Here is a 20172-nt window from a genome sequence, read left to right as displayed (position 1 = left end):
CAGGACGGAGTGTCCCCAAACAGACAAGGAAATTTTTGAATGAGGCCAACCAACTCTGTGCGCTGCGCCTCCGACCGATGCCCCACAACGAGATCCAAGTTTGCCAACATCTGGGAATTTTCCAACCGACCAGACATCACCGCAGAGTCAAGCTGAGGTAAACCATCCTCACAAAATCTGTCACCAGAAACATTCAGTGTGTTACCAACACAAACTGGATGTGCACCAACATCTGGCACAACATCAGCTGACTCACCCTGTGACGGACTCTCCTGAACATGGTACGGCTTCAACAAATTTACATGACAAAGTTGATTCTTTTTTCGACGATCAGGCGTGGAAATCAAGTAGTTCTGTTCCGACAGCTGCTTGACCACTGTATACGGACCCATAAACTTTGCTTGAAACGGTGACGTCACCAAAGGCAACAGCGCCACAACCTGGTCACCTTCAGAAAAATTGCGACACTCAGCTCGCCGGTCATAAATGCGCTTCATTTTCTTTTGGGCTGAGGCCAATTTTTCTTTTGCCAATTCAGTAGCGGCATAAAGACGATGTTTGAACCCATTCACATAATCAATGAGATTCTGCGGAGGTTCTGCCTCCTCCCAGCCACTCTTCAGCGCAGCCAGTGGACCTCTCACCGTGTGACCAAAAACCAACTCATTTGGACTGAACCCCGTACTCTCTTGTGTAACCTCCCTTGCTGTAAGCAACAACCACGGCAAACCTTCCTCCCAATCAGCATTCAACTGCACACAATAAGCCCGCAACAAAGATTTTAATGTTTGATGGAACCGCTCCAGTGCTCCCTGGCTCTGTGCGTGATATGCTGAGGACTGGTTGTGCGTGACGTGTAGCTGTTTCAACACTTGAGCAAACAGGTGTGAGGAAAAGTTTGACCCCTGGTCACTTTGAATGATCCTTGGAATACCAAATATAGAGATGAACTGGCTGAGTGCACGCACCACCGCCTTGGCTGACAGCGTGCGCAACGGATACGCAGCAGGGTACCTGGTACTTTGGCACATCACCGTCAACAAATACACTGAACCAGACTTAGAAGGGGGAAGAGGACCAACACAATCAATTATCAGATGTTCAAAAGGTTCACATACTGCAGGAATGGGACACAACGGAGCCACTTTAATTACCTGGTTTGGTTTCCCTGTCATTTGACAGGTGTGACACGTTTTTATGTATGCTGAAACACTTTTCTTAACCCGTGGCCAGAAAAAATGACGCAAGATCCGGTCATAAGTTTTTGCTACGCCCATATGACCAGACTCATCATGCGCAACACTGAGAACCACATCACGGAATTTCGACGGTACCACAACCTGATACACTGGTTCCCCCATGAAACCCTCTCCGTGCGGCACCCACTTCCTCAGCAACACTCCTTTCTCCACAAAATAACCCTGTGCCAGGTCCTTTACCTCACCCACAGGACGCACCGACTCAAACAGCTCTGCCAATGTGGAGTCGGCCTTCTGTTCCTTCACCAATTCACTGCGAGATATAGAAAATGGAGAGTTAGACACACGTGACAACAATGATTCAGCAACAATGAGTTTTTGGTCAGCCTGATCCGCGCCACCGGCGTCCGGACAAGCTCTCATCATTGCGCGGGTCACAGCGCATGCCTTAAACACCTCCGGGAACCTCTTCTCGTTTTCATCTGGCCCCCGAGTACCAAGCGGTACCGGGACAACCAGCGGACGAGCCGGCTGATCCGGCCAGACACGGCCCCCTGCAACATCGTTCCCCAAAATGACATGGATCCCTTCTACAGGCAGAGCAGGACGCACACCCATGTTCACTACTCCACTGAACAGATCAGACTGTAGGACCAGTTTGTGTAATGGCACACGAAAAACTGACATCCCCATGCCTCTTATGGGAACAAAAGAACCCGTATCCGACTCCTCGGAAAACGGCAGAGCAGACCCCACAATGAACGAATCAAATGCCGCCGTATCCCGCAACATTATCACCGGGACTTTGTCCTGGCTGCCCACCAGAGACACGTAACCTTTTGAAACAAACGGCAAAAATGATTTCAAATCAGGATTCAACTGAATTGACGACGGAACATCTCCACACTGCCTCACAGCACCAGAAACGGGCGCAGCCATGGCAGCTGGCTTCACAAATCCGCCACCAAACTTAGTGCGCGTTTTACGCACAGGGCACTCATTTTTCCAGTGTCCTTTTTCGTGACAGAAATGACAAAAATCCTCATTCTCGCGGCCCCGACCTGGCAGCCAACTGTTATGACCCCGATCATTCCTCCTAGCCGGTGAAAACCCAGCTCGAGGCCTGTCCCAGGAGGACACCCCCCCCACTGGACCATCAGCACAGACAGGGAAATCTCCTCTGCCTCTCTTATGTGTCAACAAGTAATCATCAGCAAGCGCGGCCGCCTCCGCCGCCGTACTCACTTTCTTTTCACTGATGTATATTGCCAACCTCTCAGACACTGAGTTTTTAAACTGCTCAAGCACAATCAGGTCACCCAGCCCACCAAAATCTGTTACACCGGCAGCTGCACACCAGCGGTGAAAATGCGTTCCCAACACACGTGCGAACTCCAAATGAGACTTGTCCCCTTTTCTCCAGCTCCGAAACCGCTGTCTATACGCCTCCGGAACGAGCTCATAACTTTGCAAAACCGCAGCTTTAACCTTTGAGTAGTCACCGCTGTCAGACGCCGGCAGCGAGGAAAATGCTTCCTGTGCGCGCCCTGTCAACACACACTGTAACAACACGACCCTGTCCGCGTCGCTCCAAGCTCTCGTATTGGCTACACGCTCAAACAAGACAAAAAACGTGTCCACGTCTCTTTCATTAAACTTCGGGACTAACCTTAAACTACTCAAAATATCACCGGAGTCACCACTTCGACCCCCAACAAATTTACCGTCGCTCATGAGATTCAACCTCTGAGTTTCCAAGTCCAATTTAGTCAACTCAACCTGCTGCTTTACTTTTTCCAGGGTCACAGCCTTCTCCAAATCAGCCTTTTGCCTCAGCTGCTCCAATTCCAGTTCCTTCTCTGTCTCTAACCGGAACCTTAACGTAAGCAACTCCTTCTGCTGCTCAAACGTTAAATTTGAATCTGCAACCTGTGCACTGACTCTACCGGCAGCCTTTCCCTCCGCAGGTGGCCCCGACGCACACGCCAACACACCCTGATCATACAAATTCGCCAACACAATTGCCTTCACATTGTCTTTCAACCTTTTATCAGAGACATATATCTTATAAACCTCAGCGAGTTTCAGCAATTGCTCCTTTGTGCACTGCTCCACAAATTCCTCTGAAGGTGCCCTCACAAAATCCTCTACTCCTGCCATGATAACAGACGTGCAAAGACAAACTCACCAAGGAAACGAAAAAGAAGACACGATTATGGCCTCAATCCCAGCGGATGAACCCCCCCTAACTGCCTATCCATTTCTACCTAAACTCAACCCTAGTCTTCAGGGGATACTGATGGCGGGTACTTACGCACTTTCTACCACTAGTGTGACCAAGCGACCAGCAAGCTGGCAACCCGTCCGCACTATGGACGTGCTCCCGAGACAATCGCTCTAACCACTTTCACCCCACACTACAGTGGCACCACGAAACCCAAAGGGGAAACGCGCTTATCCTGCCGGGGAGACACCACACTGATTGCGAAAACCGAGGCCAACACGCAACTTCTCCCTGTATCCTCCTACACAAACACACTCACGTCTATCACAGCCACATACTTAGCCCAAAACAATTCCTCTCGTACAATCCTCACCTACGAGCGTTCCGACGGGGAATCCCTCACGGAACCCCCAGAATGACGTCACAGCAATCAACGCGCGAACATCAAACAAAGCGCTTCGCAAACATCAGTCATCAATCTCCGCAGAAGCAACATTACGCAACAACTTACACCAATAGGACGAGCCCCCATTTGTTATGGTCTGGCTCACAAGACCACAACAAAAACGACCAAGGGAGGACGGAGGAACGATAATTAAAGATATAATTTATTTACAACTAATAGAATGTGCAACATAACCATGACCAAACAGAAACCAAACGAAAAAAGGAAACGGTGGCTCGGACGGAGCTTCGCTGGCGGCAGGCAGAGAGAGACCGAGCAGACTCCAACCCTCTAATATAGACACAGGTCACAGGTGTTTCCCATCAGGGCCCCGCCCCGCCATCAGCCACTGCAGGGGGGGAAGGGAGAATACAGAAGGAGAACACCTAGACCGGCCTGGGCCGTCACAATATATATATATATATATATATATATAGAATTTTTTAATAATTTTAAGAAGTTACCATCATCATGAAGATGTTGTAAAGCCCAACTTGGGTCAATAGTTGAAAATTAGCAATAGCTAAAAACTCTCTGTACAGAACATCAGTTTGTGTTATCAAACTTTATCGTTCCTACGCAAATGCAATTCTATTTGGTCTTATTCAATGCACAATTTTGTTTGCTTTCCCTCCTCTTTATTTTTCTACACTGTACTGTTTTATTTGCATGACAGTTCAGTTTTAATGTTTCCAGTTACTAACTGTTATATATATATATATATATATGTTTTTGTTATATAAAGCCCGTTGAGTTTAAATGTGCTATCAATATAAAACTGCCTTCCTTGTCTTGCCTCGTAGACGTCCGCTGTCATTTCGATCAAATAACAGACTCCTGGTTTTTTCCGGGTATTTTAATGTTTATTTTATGTCTCCTTGATGTGTTTAGGTGACAGTGCAATGACACTTTTCTTTCCAGAAACTCATCACGGATGCTTTTCCTGTGTCAGCGCAGCAGGAGACAAAAAAAAAACACAATTTCAGAATGTCCTGAAGAGGGAGGACGTGATTGCTGCCATCCACCGCTGTTACGAGTGGCGACTGATGTTGTTATTCTAACAGCGCAGGACATTGATATCAAGAAAATAAATAAAACGAGTTGTCAAAGAAAAGTGGGATCATATTTTCAACCATGCTTACTTAAATTGCACAATAAATACCCTTATAAACATTAAGAATTTGTATTTTATCTTTATTTTTTGGTACATGCAAGTACTTTTACCAAAATGTACATAGTGGGCTTGAAAGTAATGCTCATATTATTTTGTTGTTCATGTATCACAGTATATGTATTGCAGTATATCTAGTTTTTTTACAAATATGATGTACTATTGAGCTGATAGGATGTGCCCCTCCCCCACCATGCAATAAAATATACGTTAAGTTTAAGTTAAAACTTAATAAATAAATGTATTCTTCTTCCTTGAGCCAAATAACAAGTAATAATAAGTAATAATAGAAGTAATAAAAAAAAATGTGTCAATGGAATTGAAAAGTTCAAATTGTTTCAAACAGAAAACTAAGTAATACTCGGCTAAACATATTATACCAATTACACAATACACAAATAAAAAAAATACAAATATTTTCAATTTATAGATTATCATGTTAGTTATTTGTTTTATTTAGCATGTTTTACTGATTAAACAGTCATTGATTCTTTAGTAATCATCAATTTTGAAGCAGATTTTTTAGTCACTTTGTAAAATAACGAAATCTTCTTCTGTTATTTCAGAGCTAAAAGGTTTGTGCTCCATTTATTCTACACTGGCATCTGTAATGTCAAAGACCAAGAGAAACACGGTCACAGAAGCGTTTTGGGGAAACCACAGGAGAGAAAACAACAACAATTTGAAATTCTATTCACTTCTCTGGTTCAGTGTCCTCGCCTCCTTCTCTTGGCTCAGTGTTATTTGCTGATACACTCGCTACAAGTGCTACTCAGGAAGGAGATGAAACAATCCAACACTGGAGGGAAGGAATATCTCCAACACTTGAGTTCAGTCGCAGGTCAGTGTGTGTGTGTGTGTGAGTGTGTTACAACGCACCATAAGGTTGTATTTTAATTGCATTATGTTGCATTGTAATCGCTTCACACATGGAATTAAAACACTTTCAGATGGGCGGTCGTTTTTTGGCGTACTTTTTGTTTTTTGAAGAAAGAGCTCACTGTCAAAGTGTATCAGGGCAATTAGATCAAAAATTAATCAGAATTATTCGTTAAGAGGTTTGCAAATATTTTCAACGGATCCTTGTTCAGGGCGATGCCGACTATTATGATGGTGAATTTCAAGTCGTTCCGAGATACTTTTTGTTTTTTTGAAGAAAGCCAGCTCACTGTCAAAGTGCATCAGGGCAAATGGATAATATCCTGATTTTCAAAAATTCATTAAAATTATTCCTTAAGAGGTTTGCAAATATTTTCAACGGATACTTGCTCAGGGCGATGTCGACTATTATGATGGTGAATTTCAAGTCATTCCGAGATACTTTTTGTTTTTTTGAAGAAAGTCAGCTCACTGTCAAAGTCCCTCAGGTCAAATGGATAATTTCCTAAATTTCAAAAATTCATTAAAATTATTCCGTTAGTGGTTTGCAAATATTTTCAAAGGATCCTTGTTCAGGGCGATGCCGACTACTATGATGGTAAATTTCAAGTAATTCCGAGATACTTTTTGTTTTTTTGAAGAAAGTCAGCTCACTGTCAAAGTGCATCAGGTCAAATGAATCATTTCCTGAATTTCAAAAATTCATTAAAATTATTCCGTAAATGGTTTGCAAATATTTTTAACGGATCCTTGTTCAGGGCGATGCCGACTATTATGATGTCGAATTTCAAGTCATTCCGAGATACTTTTGTTTTTTTTGAAGAAAGTCAGCTCACTGTCAAAGTCTCTCAGGTCAAATGGATCATTTCCAAAATTTCAAAAATACATTAAAATTATTCTGTAAGAGGTTTGCAAATATTTTCAACGGATCCTTGTTCAGGGTGATGCCGACTACTATGATGGTAAATTTTAAGTCATTCCGAGATACTTTTTGTTTTTCTGAAGAAAGTCAGCTCACTGTCAAAGTGCATCAGGTCAAATGGATCATTTCCAAAATCTCAAAAATTCATTAAAATTATTCCGTAAGTGGTTTGCAAATATTTTCCACGGATCCTTGCTCAGGGCGATGCCGACTTCCATGATGGTAAATTTCAAGTCATTCCGAGATACTTTTTTTTTTTTTTTAAGAAAGTCAGCTCACTGTCAAAGTGCATCAGGTCAAATGAAAAATTTCCTAAATTTCAAAAATTCATTAAAATTATTCTGTAAGTGGTTTGCAAATATTTTTAACAGATCCTTGTTCAGGGCGATGCCGACTATTATGATGTCGAATTTCAAGTCATTCCGAGATACTTTTGTTTTTTTTGAAGAAAGTCAGCTCACTGTCAAAGTCTCTCAGGTCAAATGGATCATTTCCAAAATTTCAAAAATACATTAAAATTATTCTGTAAGAGGTTTGCAAATATTTTCAACGGATTCTTGTTCAGGGTGATGCCGACTACTATGATGGTAAATTTTAAGTCATTCCGAGATACTTTTTGTTTTTGAGAAGAAAGCCAGCTCACTGTCAAAATGCATCAGGGGAAATGGATAATTTCCTGATTTTCAAAAATTCATTAAAATTATTCCGTAAGTGGTTTGCAAATATTTTCAACGGATCCTTGTTCAGGGCAATGTCGACTATTATGATGGTAAATTTCAAGTCATTCCGAGATACTTTTTTTTTTTTTCTAAGAAAGTCAGCTCACTGTCAAAGTGCATCAGGGCAAATGGATCATTTCCTGAATTTCAAAAATTCATTTAAATTATTCCTTAAGAGGTTTGCAAATATTTTCAACTGATCCTTGTTCAGGGCAATGTCGACTATTATGATGGTGAATTTCAAGTCATTCTGAGATAGTTTTTGTTTTTTTGAAGAAAGTCAGCTCACTGTCAAAGTGCATCAGGTCAAATGGATCATTTCCAAAATTTCAAAAATTCATTAAAATTATTCCTTAAGAGGTTTGCAAATATTTTCAAAGGATATTTGTTCAGGGCGATGCTGACTATTATGGTGGTAAATTTCAAGTCATTCCGAGATACTTTTTTTTTCTTCATTTTAGAAAGTCAGCTCACTGTCAAAGTGCAAAATATGGGCAAAATATTTCAAATACATTTTTGAGTTTTTGTCTCAATGTCCAAACAAATGGAAACTGTGTTCTAAAGGAGCTGAAAAGGCAACAAATATACACAGAGGGAGACACACACACACACACACACACACACACACACATACACACACCCCTGTGTTCCGCTACAGTCCAGGTGGTGGCATAGGTCATGCAGGTGCATGCACGGTAACATAGTGAGTAATTAGAGAATGTAAATATCACACGCTCCGCCCGCTGCTGTAATTAAAGGGAACAGAAGGCGATTTAATTTTTTAGAACAATCTGTCTCAGATAAAAATACTTCTTGCTGGAGGTGTAAGTGACTCTGAACACCACAGCTGTCAGAATAAAACCAAAATAACAGCCACGATACTGTAATGAATCCACTCTCAGCTGACGAGATTCATGTTGACAGGTCATAATTTAGAGTTTGGCCCTTTTTTTCCCTCAAAAAAATTAAATTAGATATACAATAATAATTGTTCGCTTATTGTTTGATTATTTTTGATCAAGACTAAGGAGTTCAACACAGTATTCAGCATGGTAACTAATTATTAATTATTGTGTTGATACCTTTGGAGTCCTCTGTTAGTTGCAATCTGCACTCTCGCCCTTAGATGTCACCATTTCTCACAAATTGGGAGTGTTTGCTGCGGTGTAATTAATAGCCGTTCTTGATTTAGAGCCACAGATCTGTGTTTGTTATTACCCTGGGGGATGGGGGGTGGGGATTTGGCACCAGAGACGACAATTCTAATTGAGAGGATGTTGACATTTCAGCACCTGGACACTGATGTACGCCTCTGCTGAAATGACATTTAAAAAAATTTTTTTTATGCTTTTTTGTCCTGCAGAGTGTGAAGAAGGTTTGTTACGTACAGCACAGTTAAGCAAAGTGGGTTGGATAAGATGTTTTGGGGCCAAGCAAACAAATTTCCTTCTGTTTGTCACTTCTGGTAGTACTGTAATACCTCACTACGTATCCACTACTCTGAAAATTATTATAATTTTTTTTATCAAAAAAAAAATCTGTTCAACCTCTGGAGCTAGCTGGCTAATAATACCGTTTCCGATACTAATCATGTCCTGAATATGAACTGTTACCATTAAAACAGAGATATACGGCTCCATGATGTCATAGGATCAAACTGGAAAAACTCTCTTGTGCATCAGTTAATCCTAAAAATAAATACGTAGCTCAACAAACACATGTGACTGTGATATTTGCTTTTTTTCTATCGTGACGTGCAAATGGGACAGCTCTTATGCAAGTCGAATTTCAGACTTATTTCCTGAATTTCAAAAATTCATTAAAATTATTCCTTAAGAGGTTTGCAAATATTTTCAACGGATCCTTGTTCAGGGCGATGCCGACTGTTATGATGGTGAATTTCAAGTCATTCCGAGATACTTTTTGTTTTTTTGAAGAAAGTCAGCTCACTGTCAAAGTGTATCAGGTCAAATGGATCATTTCCTGACTTTTAAAAATTCATTAAAATTATTCCTTAAGAGGTTTGCAAATATTTTCAACGGATCCTTGTTCAGGGCGATGCCGACTATTATGATGGTAAATTTCAAGTCATTCCGAGATACTTTTTGTTTTTGAGACTAAAGTCAGCTCACTGTCAAAGTGCATCAGGGGAAAAGGATAATTTCCTGAAATTCAAAATATCATTAAAATTATTCCTTAAGAGGTTTGCAAATATTTTCAACGGATCCTTGTTCAGGGCGATGCCGACTATTATGATGGTGAATTTCAAGTCATTCCGAGATACTTTTTGTTTTTTTGAAGAAAGTCAGCTCACTGTAAAAGTGTATCAGGTCAAATGGATCATTTCCTGACATTTAAAAATTCATTAAAATTATTCCTTAAGAGGTTTACAAATTTTTTCAACGGATCCTTGTTCAGGGCGATGTCGACTATTATGATGGTAAATTTCAAGTCATTCCGAGATAGTTTTAGTTTTTGAGACTAAAGTCAGCTCACTGTCAAAGTGGATCAGGGGAAAAGGATCATTTCCTAAATTTCAAAAATTCATCAAAATTATTCCAAATGGAATAATGTGCAAATGGGACAGCTCTTATGCAAGGGTGTGATAATTAAGTACTCTCAATTAATATTAATGATAATAGAATAAGTAGCTATTAGCTATTAGCATAAAGCTGCGTTATAACAGTGTGACACAGCGTAGCTCACCAATAAAATTCCACAAAGAAAAGGAACACAACACGGTAAACAAGAGGCAAAAATACAACAAACCAGAGAAACGACAGAGAGTGAGTGTGGGAGATGGGGTCATTGTGCTCGGTTCACCAATAGAAGGGTGCTAAAAAAACAACTGGGACAGTACAGATGGGTTATTTTGGTCCCTTTCTTGACGTTTGACAATGGACACAAATATAACTGGGACGTACCACACAGAACTAACTCGCTGGGTCACTTGTTAAGTCTTCTAAGAGAGCACTCGGTAGCTTCCGGGGCCAGTTAAAACAAGCTTTATCGTCACATCGACCGCAGCTATGACGACGACGTAGCTATCATATTTTTCATTCGGTACGTTTTTACCTGCAACAGCAGTCTCTCGTCCCCGATGATGGCAGCTTTCCTCCAGTCGATCACTTCAGAGAACGGGAGCTCCCAACCGTTACTCAGAATAACGGGTATACACGCCGCCTGCATGTGCAAAAACAAGGAAAATGATGAGCGGTTCTTCTTTTTTTGGCAGATTTTGACGACATTGTATACATTGCATCTGAACAAAAGATACAAAGAGGGTATTAAACATTTTGCAAGAATCTCAAGGGAACAACACAAACGTGATTACAGATAGCGGCAGGCGTCAATATTTTTGAGTTGTCTTTAATATGATTTCAAACATCAGGAGATGGTATCATTTCCCTGAAGGAGCCCAGTGTGTAAATTTGAACTCGTTTTTATGATGGAGCTCTTTAAAGTGTTCGACTTGATTAATGGATACGAGATGATGGTGCACTTCACTGCGCCGTTAAACGGTTTAAAGGGGAAACGCGCTTATCTGGATGGTTTCATTCACTTCACACGTTTTCAGTGTATTCTCTAAATCTCTGGTTTCTCAGCTTAGCCTCTTGTAATGTTTGTGGATGTATGTAGGAAATAACTAAAGCTGGTTGCTTTATGATGTAAAAGGCAAATTTTTATAGAAAAAACCAATGTATTGGACGATTCATAAATTGGGTGCCCAGGGACATCCCAATCCTTTACTAATCCTCGAATTTGAAACAGTAACCCTTCAGTTACAATCCCAATTCCTTTCCTTTTGGCCACTGGCTGCCCTATGTGTATATACTGTGTATATATATATATATACCTTTATATATAGTTTTGTTTTCATTTTGGCTTCCCTGTCTAGGTGTTGATATGGCAGAGATTTTTATGCCGCATGCCCTTCCTGGCTTGGGTACATATATATATATATATATATATATACATATATATTATGGCATGCCGTTCAGGAAATTAATATTTGAATATATGGAATGAAACTTGAATATATTGAATGAAACTTCAATATATTAAATGAAACTCTGAATGTATTTAATGAAACCTTGAATATATGGAATGAAACTTGAATATAATGAATGAAACTTGAATATATTGAATGAATCCCGAATATATGGAATGAAACTTTGAATATATTGAATGAACCTTTGAATATATTGAATGAAACTCTGAATATATTTAATGAAACCTTGAATATATGGAATGAAACTTGAATATATTGAATGAAACTTGAATATATTGAATGAAACTTGAATATATTGAATGAAACTTGAATATATTGAATGAAACTCTGAATATATTTAATGAAACCTTGAATATATGGCATGAAACTTGAATATATTGAATGAAACTTGAATATATTGAATGAAACTCTGAATATATTTAATGAAACTTTTAATATATTGAATGAAACTTGAATGAAACCTTGAATATATTGAATGAAACCTTGAATATATGGAATGAAACTCTGAATATATTGAATGAAACCTTGAATATATGGAATGAAACCTTATATATATATATATATATATTTATATATATATATATATATATATAAGTGATTTGTAAAGTACCCACGGCTGTTGAGAAACCTTCAGTTAATTCACCACCGTGTGCATTAAAATGTGAATATAAACCATGCGTGTGTTTGTACACTGCCCTGTAGAAGAATGATTATATTTTTTCTTCAGCACCAATATCTGAGTCTGAGTCCACGATGTCAAACAGGTGATGTTTTCACATTCATAACATAATCCGTGTCATCGGCTGAGCAGTAATGGACGAGTGGGGGGGAGAGGAATTCAATACGTCTGGTATTTTCATTTAAAGTTCAAGTTTGACTGGAGTCTCAATCAGGTGAAGCCGAGAGATTAAAGGAGATTCCGAAAATGCCGAGTCCGCGATCGTTGACCCGTCGAAGCCAATTCTCGCCGCTTTGATTCGTCTTGGCTTTGTGAGATGACTTTATCTTTTCTTCCCCGTTTTTCCACGCACGTCCTCTTTGATTACGTCACGTTAGCATGACGAACTGATTCTTTCTCAACAAACAGAGTTTAACTTCAGGCGATTCTCATTCTACTCTTTGCCTGTCGCTTGTTCTTTGTGCATCAGATCAAAGACAAAGTTCTCGACGTGTCACCACCACGTCTCCTGGTTCACTTCTCTTAAAAGATCATTATTTGACGACAAGACGACAGGTTGGTGATTTGCAAACCTGATATTTTTATGGCATTTCTTCACTCAAACTTGGCAAATTTGGAATGTAACTTACAGCTATACATATACATATATATAAACATATCCATATATACTATAAACACTGTGCAAAATACAGAGGGGTCTGGGGGGGCTAGACCCCTGATTAACATTTGAGACCCCCTGAAAGCCTCAAAGCTCAAATTTAATGGGGGTCTAAACACGGTGCATTATAATTGGAAAAAATGTTTTTCCTAAAAAAATTAATTTATAGTAATTTTAAGTAATTTCAGTTTTACATACACTATATGATCTATATATATACTTTGCATGCTTTCTTATCCCAGGGTATCTGCGGGGTCTTAAAAAGTCTTAAAAAAGTCTTAAATCCAATAATTTGAATCTAAGGCCTTAAAATGTCTTAAATACAATTTTGAAAGGTCTTAAAAATCTATTAACATTACTTTTATTTAAAACCTGCATAAACTTCAGTCTCGCTTTGAAATGTTTTTATTTTTGAGGATGCGATAACATAACTACAACACGGAACTAAAGTAAAGTGAGAATTTATCGAACACCACTAGCTAGTGTGCTGTGTGCGCGCCGCGGTGTGTTAGCTTAGCATAGCAACGGAGAAAACTTAATGAAATGAATGGTTTTCCTTCATGTCTTTTGTACTTTTTTGCCAGTATGGATTCGAAATGGGTCTTAAATTGTGTTCGTTATGGTCTTAAAAAAGTCTGAAAAAGTCTTAAATTTGACTTGTTGAAACCTGCAGAGACCCTGTATCCCTCAAATCCACACAAAGTGTAAATTATTTTATTTGTAATTATGTATTTTAACGTTTTAATTAATTGCTTTCCAAATGGCGCTGTGGAAAAGGCAAACCCCCCCCCCCCCATCATGAATGGGTATTTCGTACACTGACTATAAACAGTTAATTGCCAAGTATTTTTGGATCAGAATTGTGTAATTAAAGGAAGAATTCTGACTTTTTATTGGCTTTTTTATTGGCCACATGCTTCCCTAATCCTCTTATCTGAATTTTCCTCTTCTCTCTCTTGGGAAACACAGACTGACATTTTTCACCATTTTATGACACTTCAGTGTATGAAATACTACATGTAAATACTAAAAAATAGGCCTAGTGACGCCATTGCTGGCCAACTACCTGTTGTGTTGAGGCCATGGTCCCAATAGACTTTTTTCCACCAACTTGTTTCCACCAAGTTTTGTGTCATTTGGTGCAACTTAGTTCTGGCTATGTCCTACAAGGTTTCACCTTGAGGGGGCACTACTGAGCCATTTTGCACCACTTTTCCCATATTCCTGTTACGATATAAGAATTGTCACCACTTGTGATTTGTGTGCCACTTTTGCATCCGTTCAGTGCCGAGAAAATGCTATCGTTTGGGTTAGAAAAAATAAGGTCCTTGCACTGCTGTGCGAGTGCACGGGCCCTAAAGTTTTAAAAAAAACCTGTGCATGTGTGACTTCTTGTATGCGTATCTTTGTGAGGACCACAAATGTTGTAGGTGAGTCCAGATGGTGGAACTGTTTCAAAGCAAGTAATTATTAACTTCTAAGCAGTTACGAAACAAGAAGACGGGGAAAACAACAGCCAGAGGCAGAAGACACGGTGGCCCGAGCGAGAGACACTTTGTGTCAAAACAACAGAGAGACGCATGGAAACGAGGTGCTAATGAAAGCCGAACACATCTGTGGTCTGTGGACGCACATCGACGTCTCTCCTCCCTGTGGTGAGTCCACAGAAAAACTCTGTTGTGCTAAAATGACAGATTGTCAATAGTAATAAGATCAGCTGCTGGTAAGAGGAGCGGTTTGATTCCTTGTCGTTCCCAGCTGGAGTTCCACAGGCTGTCTGATAAAGACTTAGCATAGCGGCGGATGTGACGCGACCCCGAACTTTGACCTTTGTTTTTATTTGGACGTTTTGTTTTGTGTCTTCAGGTCTCCTCTGGTTTAACTTGATATATGAGTTTTAGTCCAGTTTTAGTCGACGAAAACTCAAAAATGATTTAGTCTAGTTTTAGTCGAAAAAAGAAGTATAATCTTTTAACAAATGTATTTAGGTCAATAAGTATTGGAGGTTGTTGTTGGGCAGTGTCGCACATAAGTTGTGAAAATAGCAGCAGATCTATAAGTGCAACACATTGTGATCTTGCAGATTGGCTATTAGTACACACAAAGAGACGACCACACCGTCACTGAATGTAAACATGGCTAAACATGCTGCTAAAGAAACACACACACAATGAATTGACGTTAGCGTAACAAAAGCTAACTTTAGCCACTACTACTAACTACTGTGTCCAGCTATTGCCATGTCCTGCTTTCTTTCTGCCGCTAAATAATCCATCTGTTTGTTGTTTGCTAACACGTTAGCATAAAGATCGCTAGCTTAAAATGCTAACGAGTCCACCTACATAAGTGTCGGGTTACACACTGCAGAAGCAGTAGCGGGGTACGTGCATATTAAGTAGCAATGTGCTTTCTCCGTGACCGTCAGGTGATTGGCCGAAAAAAACTAAATGTCACGCGTTTCAAACGTCCGACAGACCAAACCCACTGACATTTTCGTCCATTCTCGTCTCGTCAACGAAAAACTCACGCGAGTCTCGTGGTGTTTTCGTCATCAAAGAGTCGCGTTTATCTCGTCGCCGCCTCGTTAACGCCGTGAAAAAAAGTGGCGTCAACGAAAAAATTTCGTCGTCGTCGTCGTTGACGAAAAAACAACACTGCACTGACACATAACAGCATCTGCATCCAACTACTGACAATATCTTCAATCTAGAGCAGCGGTTCTCAAGTGCCACCTGAGAAAATATGAAGCTCTTGAAGTAATCACCAGCGTTAAAGTACAGCGGCGTAAATAGGTCGAGCAAAGTCGCCTACAGACTTTTCCCAGGAGGCAGATTTATTCCCAATACGATAATTTGCTCCTCTATCTAACACATGCTTCAAACACTGGTGTAGTGAAATTACATTTCTATACAATGATGGTTTTCCATACAAGCAGAATGCCAGAATGCTGCAGAGCGACTGTACCTGCAGGGCCTCCAGGAAGCGAAAGGAACCCAGACGTCGTCCTCGAGGAACCAGGCAGAAACTGGAGTTGTGGAGCAGCTCCTGATAGTCAAACCTGCAGAAACACACACACAAAAAAAATATATAATTACAATAGAAGAAGCATAAGAAGAATAAATCCCTTTCCAGACTTATTTCAATGGCTACAAGACTGAAACGTACTGACAATAAAACACATTCAGAGAGAGACCAAAAATAGAGAGGTGACAATAATTAAACTTAAGGGTCGAAGTGAAAAACGACCGTCAAACCATGAATCCATGAATCGTTAAAAGCAGCTTAAACTCCTTAAAGGCAAAGAGCAAAGACTTCCTCAAGGACGTCGTCGCTTTCACCGAACGTGGTCGTCTGCAGAGGGCAGAGCGTTTTCAGAAAAAGCAACACGAGCGCGGATACATAATGAAAAAAGTCCACGGCTTTTTATGCAATCAAACATCGGTGCCCTTTAACACGTTTTTCAACGGATGTGAGGAGAGAATCCCTCACACGGGCTTTACTTTACTTCAGAGAAGGTTTCGCAGCAGCTGTGATGGGGAAAAAACTGAGAGGGTTTTTAAAGGCGTACGCTAACATTGCACTGAAAATAATTGACACTTTCTTTTAGTGAGAGTAACACCTGCAGAGGTGAGGATGATGCTAACGTGACAAAGAAGAAGTACCTGCAGCTTGTAATTAGCTTGGATTTTACAGATACTATATATATCAGTGTTTTGCAACCAGTGTGCCATATATTGATATATTGTATTTATATTGATATATCGATGATTTCTAGCCAGGATTCTTGAAAATTCTCTTTTGTATCTGCAGTACCTTTTGATAACTTTTCATCTTTGACTTGTTTAGTACAAATAAACAAGTGTTTCTTTTTATGTTGGCATACAAATCGCCAAAATGGACGCCAAATTTAAACTAACTACCTATCAAACTTCCTGTTATGTTGAGGCCATGGTCCCAATAGACTTTTTTGTTCGTCTTGGTCTGTGACATATTTCCACCAAGTTTCGTGTCATTTGGTGCAACTCAGTTCCGGCTTTGTTCTACCGGGTTTCCCCTTTGGGGGGCACTGCTGAGCCATTTTGCACCACTTTTCCCACATTCCTGTTACGATATAAAAATTGCCACCAACATATGATTTATGTGCCACTTCTGCATCCGTTTAGTGCCTCAAAAATGCTATCGTTTGGGTTTGAAAAAAACAAGGTCCTTGTATCGCTGTGTGAGTGCACGGGCCCTAAAGGTTTAAAAAAAAAAAAACCTGTGCATGTGTGAGTTCTTGTTTGTGTATCCTTGTGAGGACCGGCAAAAAAACATGTTCGGAAGTGAGGACTTTTTGGGAAAATTAGGACATTTTGTCCAAAAAAAAGGGCAAAATGGCTTTTGAGGGGGTTACAGTAAGACCTAGCTTTAGGGTTAGGGCAGATTTTACCCAATGTCCTGCATGTTTTAGATGTTTTCCCTGCTCCAACACACCTGATGCAAATTGTCAGATCATCAGCAAACTCTGCAGAAGCCTGATAACGAGCCATTTATTTGAATGAGGTGTGTTGGAGGAAGAAAACTTCTGATTTTAAGGGTTCGAGAAATGCATTTTGTCAATGAGTGTCCTCAGTGGGAGAGTGAGAAAGCGTGTGTGCACATGATCTCAGGTGGAGAGGAGATTTTAGATTGAAGCCTAATCTGTCTGGGGATCAACTGTCAGACACCAGTGTGTGTGTGTGTGTGAGAGATAAGTCTTCATGATGAGAGAGTGTCTGGGATTTCACTTACTGTCACTGCACATTGTGTGTGTGTGTGTGTGTGTGTGTGTGTGTGTGTGTGTGTTGTAGAGGGAGCAAGCAAAATAAGACGTCAGATGTCCAGTTTTCCAGTCAAAGACAAGGTCACTGTGACGTCCACTGACCCAGACAGACGACTGTGAACGACGGTTATTTTTAGGGTAACGCGTTGAAAAAGGTGTTAGTTATAAATTTGGAGATGATTTTTCATTTCCCCTTATTTAACTTCAGAGATTTTTAATCAATTCAATAATTCTACGAAGGAACGCACAGAACATTCTGTACGCTCTGTATTGATAAATACTTTATATTCATCTATGTATTTTATTAATTAGCAGACTAAATTAAATCAGCAAGCAAATGTTCTTCAAAGCTTCAAAGCTAATTATAGACTAAAACGCCTTCTCCACAATCTGACCTGATTTTAAAAAAGTGGGCGACGGCGGACACAACACACTTTGTAATGGATTTATAAACGTGTTAATCCAGGGAAAGCACCGACCGGACGATACTATGAAGTGATGGAATGATACCAAAATGTACGGTGGCCCAGAGGTTTCAGGCCAAATACAAACGCCACAACACAAATACAAAAGCCACAACACAAACACAAACGCCACAACACAAACACAAACGCCACAACACAAATACAAACGCCACAATGCAAATACAAACGCCACAACACAAACACAAACACCACAACACAAACAGAAAAGCCACAACACAAACACAAAAGCCACAACACAAATACAAACACCACAACACAAACACAAACACAAACACCACAACACAAACAGAAAAGCCACAACACTAACAAAAAAGCCGCAACACAAATACAAAAGCCACAACACAAACATAAACGCCACAACACAAATACAAACGCCACAACGCAAATACAAACGCCGCAACACAAACACAAACACCACAACACAAACAGAAAAGCCACAACACAAACACAAAAGCCACAACACAAATACAAACGCCGCAACACAAACACAAACACCACAACACAAACAGAAAAGCCACAACACAAACACAAAAGCCACAACACAAATACAAACACCACAACACAAACACAAACACCACAACACAAACACAGACGCCACAACACAAATACAAACGCCACAACGGAAGTGAACGGTAACGGATGTTGACAATGCGGTGGATTGTTGCCCCTGTGATAAGTAAGTGAAACATTGTTCTCTAGCTAACTATGATAACTATCGCTGTGTGAATGTCACAAATGAGCAGTGTTGTTCAATGTCCTTATTTTTATATTTATATACTCCGCCATCTAACCTACGACGAGTAACGTTTAGCGGGGCCCGGTTTCAGAAAGCGCGGTGAGGGAAAACTTTGAGTAACGTTATGTTATGAGTCGAGTTGACTTCAGTAGAGCCGAGTCGTGCTAGAACTGTGTAATGGAAAAGTGCGATAAGATGACGGCTCCCAAAAAATCAAGATCCTTCACATCCAAATACAACTCTTAAGCCCAATTTATACTTCTGCGTAAAGTGCTCTGCGTAGGCTACGTAGAGACTCTGCGTCGACGCAGAACCTGTCGAAGAGCCTCTGCGTCGTCTCCGGGTGCACGGAATATTTTTTAAGTGTCCGTCACTCCGTCAAGGGACAACGGAGACGGCACGAGCTGCGATTGGTCCTCAGGATAGGCTGAGCTAAGCTGCTCTGTGCCGGCTCTCAGTGCGCTCCGGGCGTCCTGACAGAGGCGGAGCTGATCCCCGCCGATAACGCCTCTGCCGAACTATAAATACGTCATATCTATACACACAGCACATGTTTAGACCCTAAATGGCCAATTTCTCGCCTCAAATTATCTTAAAACTGTGTTCCGTCACACCGAAAAGTGAGAAACGGCCACTGTTTCAACAACAACAGTCTTTTTCTCTCTTTCTTTCTCGGACGCCATTGCTCACTGCAGCCAGAAGCACAACAACCTTGCGCAGCGACCCCTACTGATCGGGCGGGAAATTGCAGCGAGTGTCCGTCACCACGACGCAGAAGTATAAATGCTCGAGGCGTCTCCGTGGTGACGCAGACGGATAACGCATACGCAGTCGGAGAAGTATAATGTGGCCTTTACGCTGCGTTCTAACCAAACTGGAATTTTCGCATCGCAGTCATCGGTGACGCAAATTCACGAAAGTGATCCCGGTAGTCGTCGTAGTCAGCGCATCCAATTTTTACGGCCAATAAGCCGTATCTGTACCTTTAGACAAACTTCATTTGGGAAACACTGGTAAGAGGCAAACATTAAACAAGGAATACTGAGTAATTTAGTTTGACTCTTATCCAGACAGTGGAAGCTCACCCTCCTCCTCCTCCTCCTCCTCCTCCTCTTCTCGCTGTCTGGCTGATCCTCTCACAGCACATTCTCTCGACTCATTAATCCATCATTAATGCTTCACCTCACCCACCTGCTCCGATGGAAGTAGTTCCGCCGCCGTGCTCTTACACCTCTGAGAGCG

General features: G+C 40.7%; 1 protein-coding gene across 3 annotated transcripts in view; it reads right to left on the bottom strand.

Annotated features, from left to right (window-relative positions):
• Positions 1-20172, bottom strand: part of LOC310934636 (exostosin-1) — a gene marked incomplete at both ends in the record, with an annotated part of 231728 nt that overhangs the window by 47412 nt on the left and 164144 nt on the right. For all 3 annotated transcript variants that reach the window (XM_083898413.1, XM_083898414.1, XM_083898415.1), the window contains 2 exons: positions 10635-10742; positions 15873-15966. In XM_083898413.1, the coding sequence (XP_083754539.1) occupies positions 10635-10742; positions 15873-15966 (202 nt within the window). The remainder of the gene's footprint in view (positions 1-10634; positions 10743-15872; positions 15967-20172) is intronic.

This window comes from Microchirus variegatus, assembly GCF_963457635.1.
Source record: "Microchirus variegatus genome assembly, chromosome: 12".
NCBI classification, from domain to species: domain Eukaryota; kingdom Metazoa; phylum Chordata; class Actinopteri; order Pleuronectiformes; family Soleidae; genus Microchirus; species Microchirus variegatus.
This window is presented reverse-complemented; position numbering and strand designations above follow the sequence as displayed.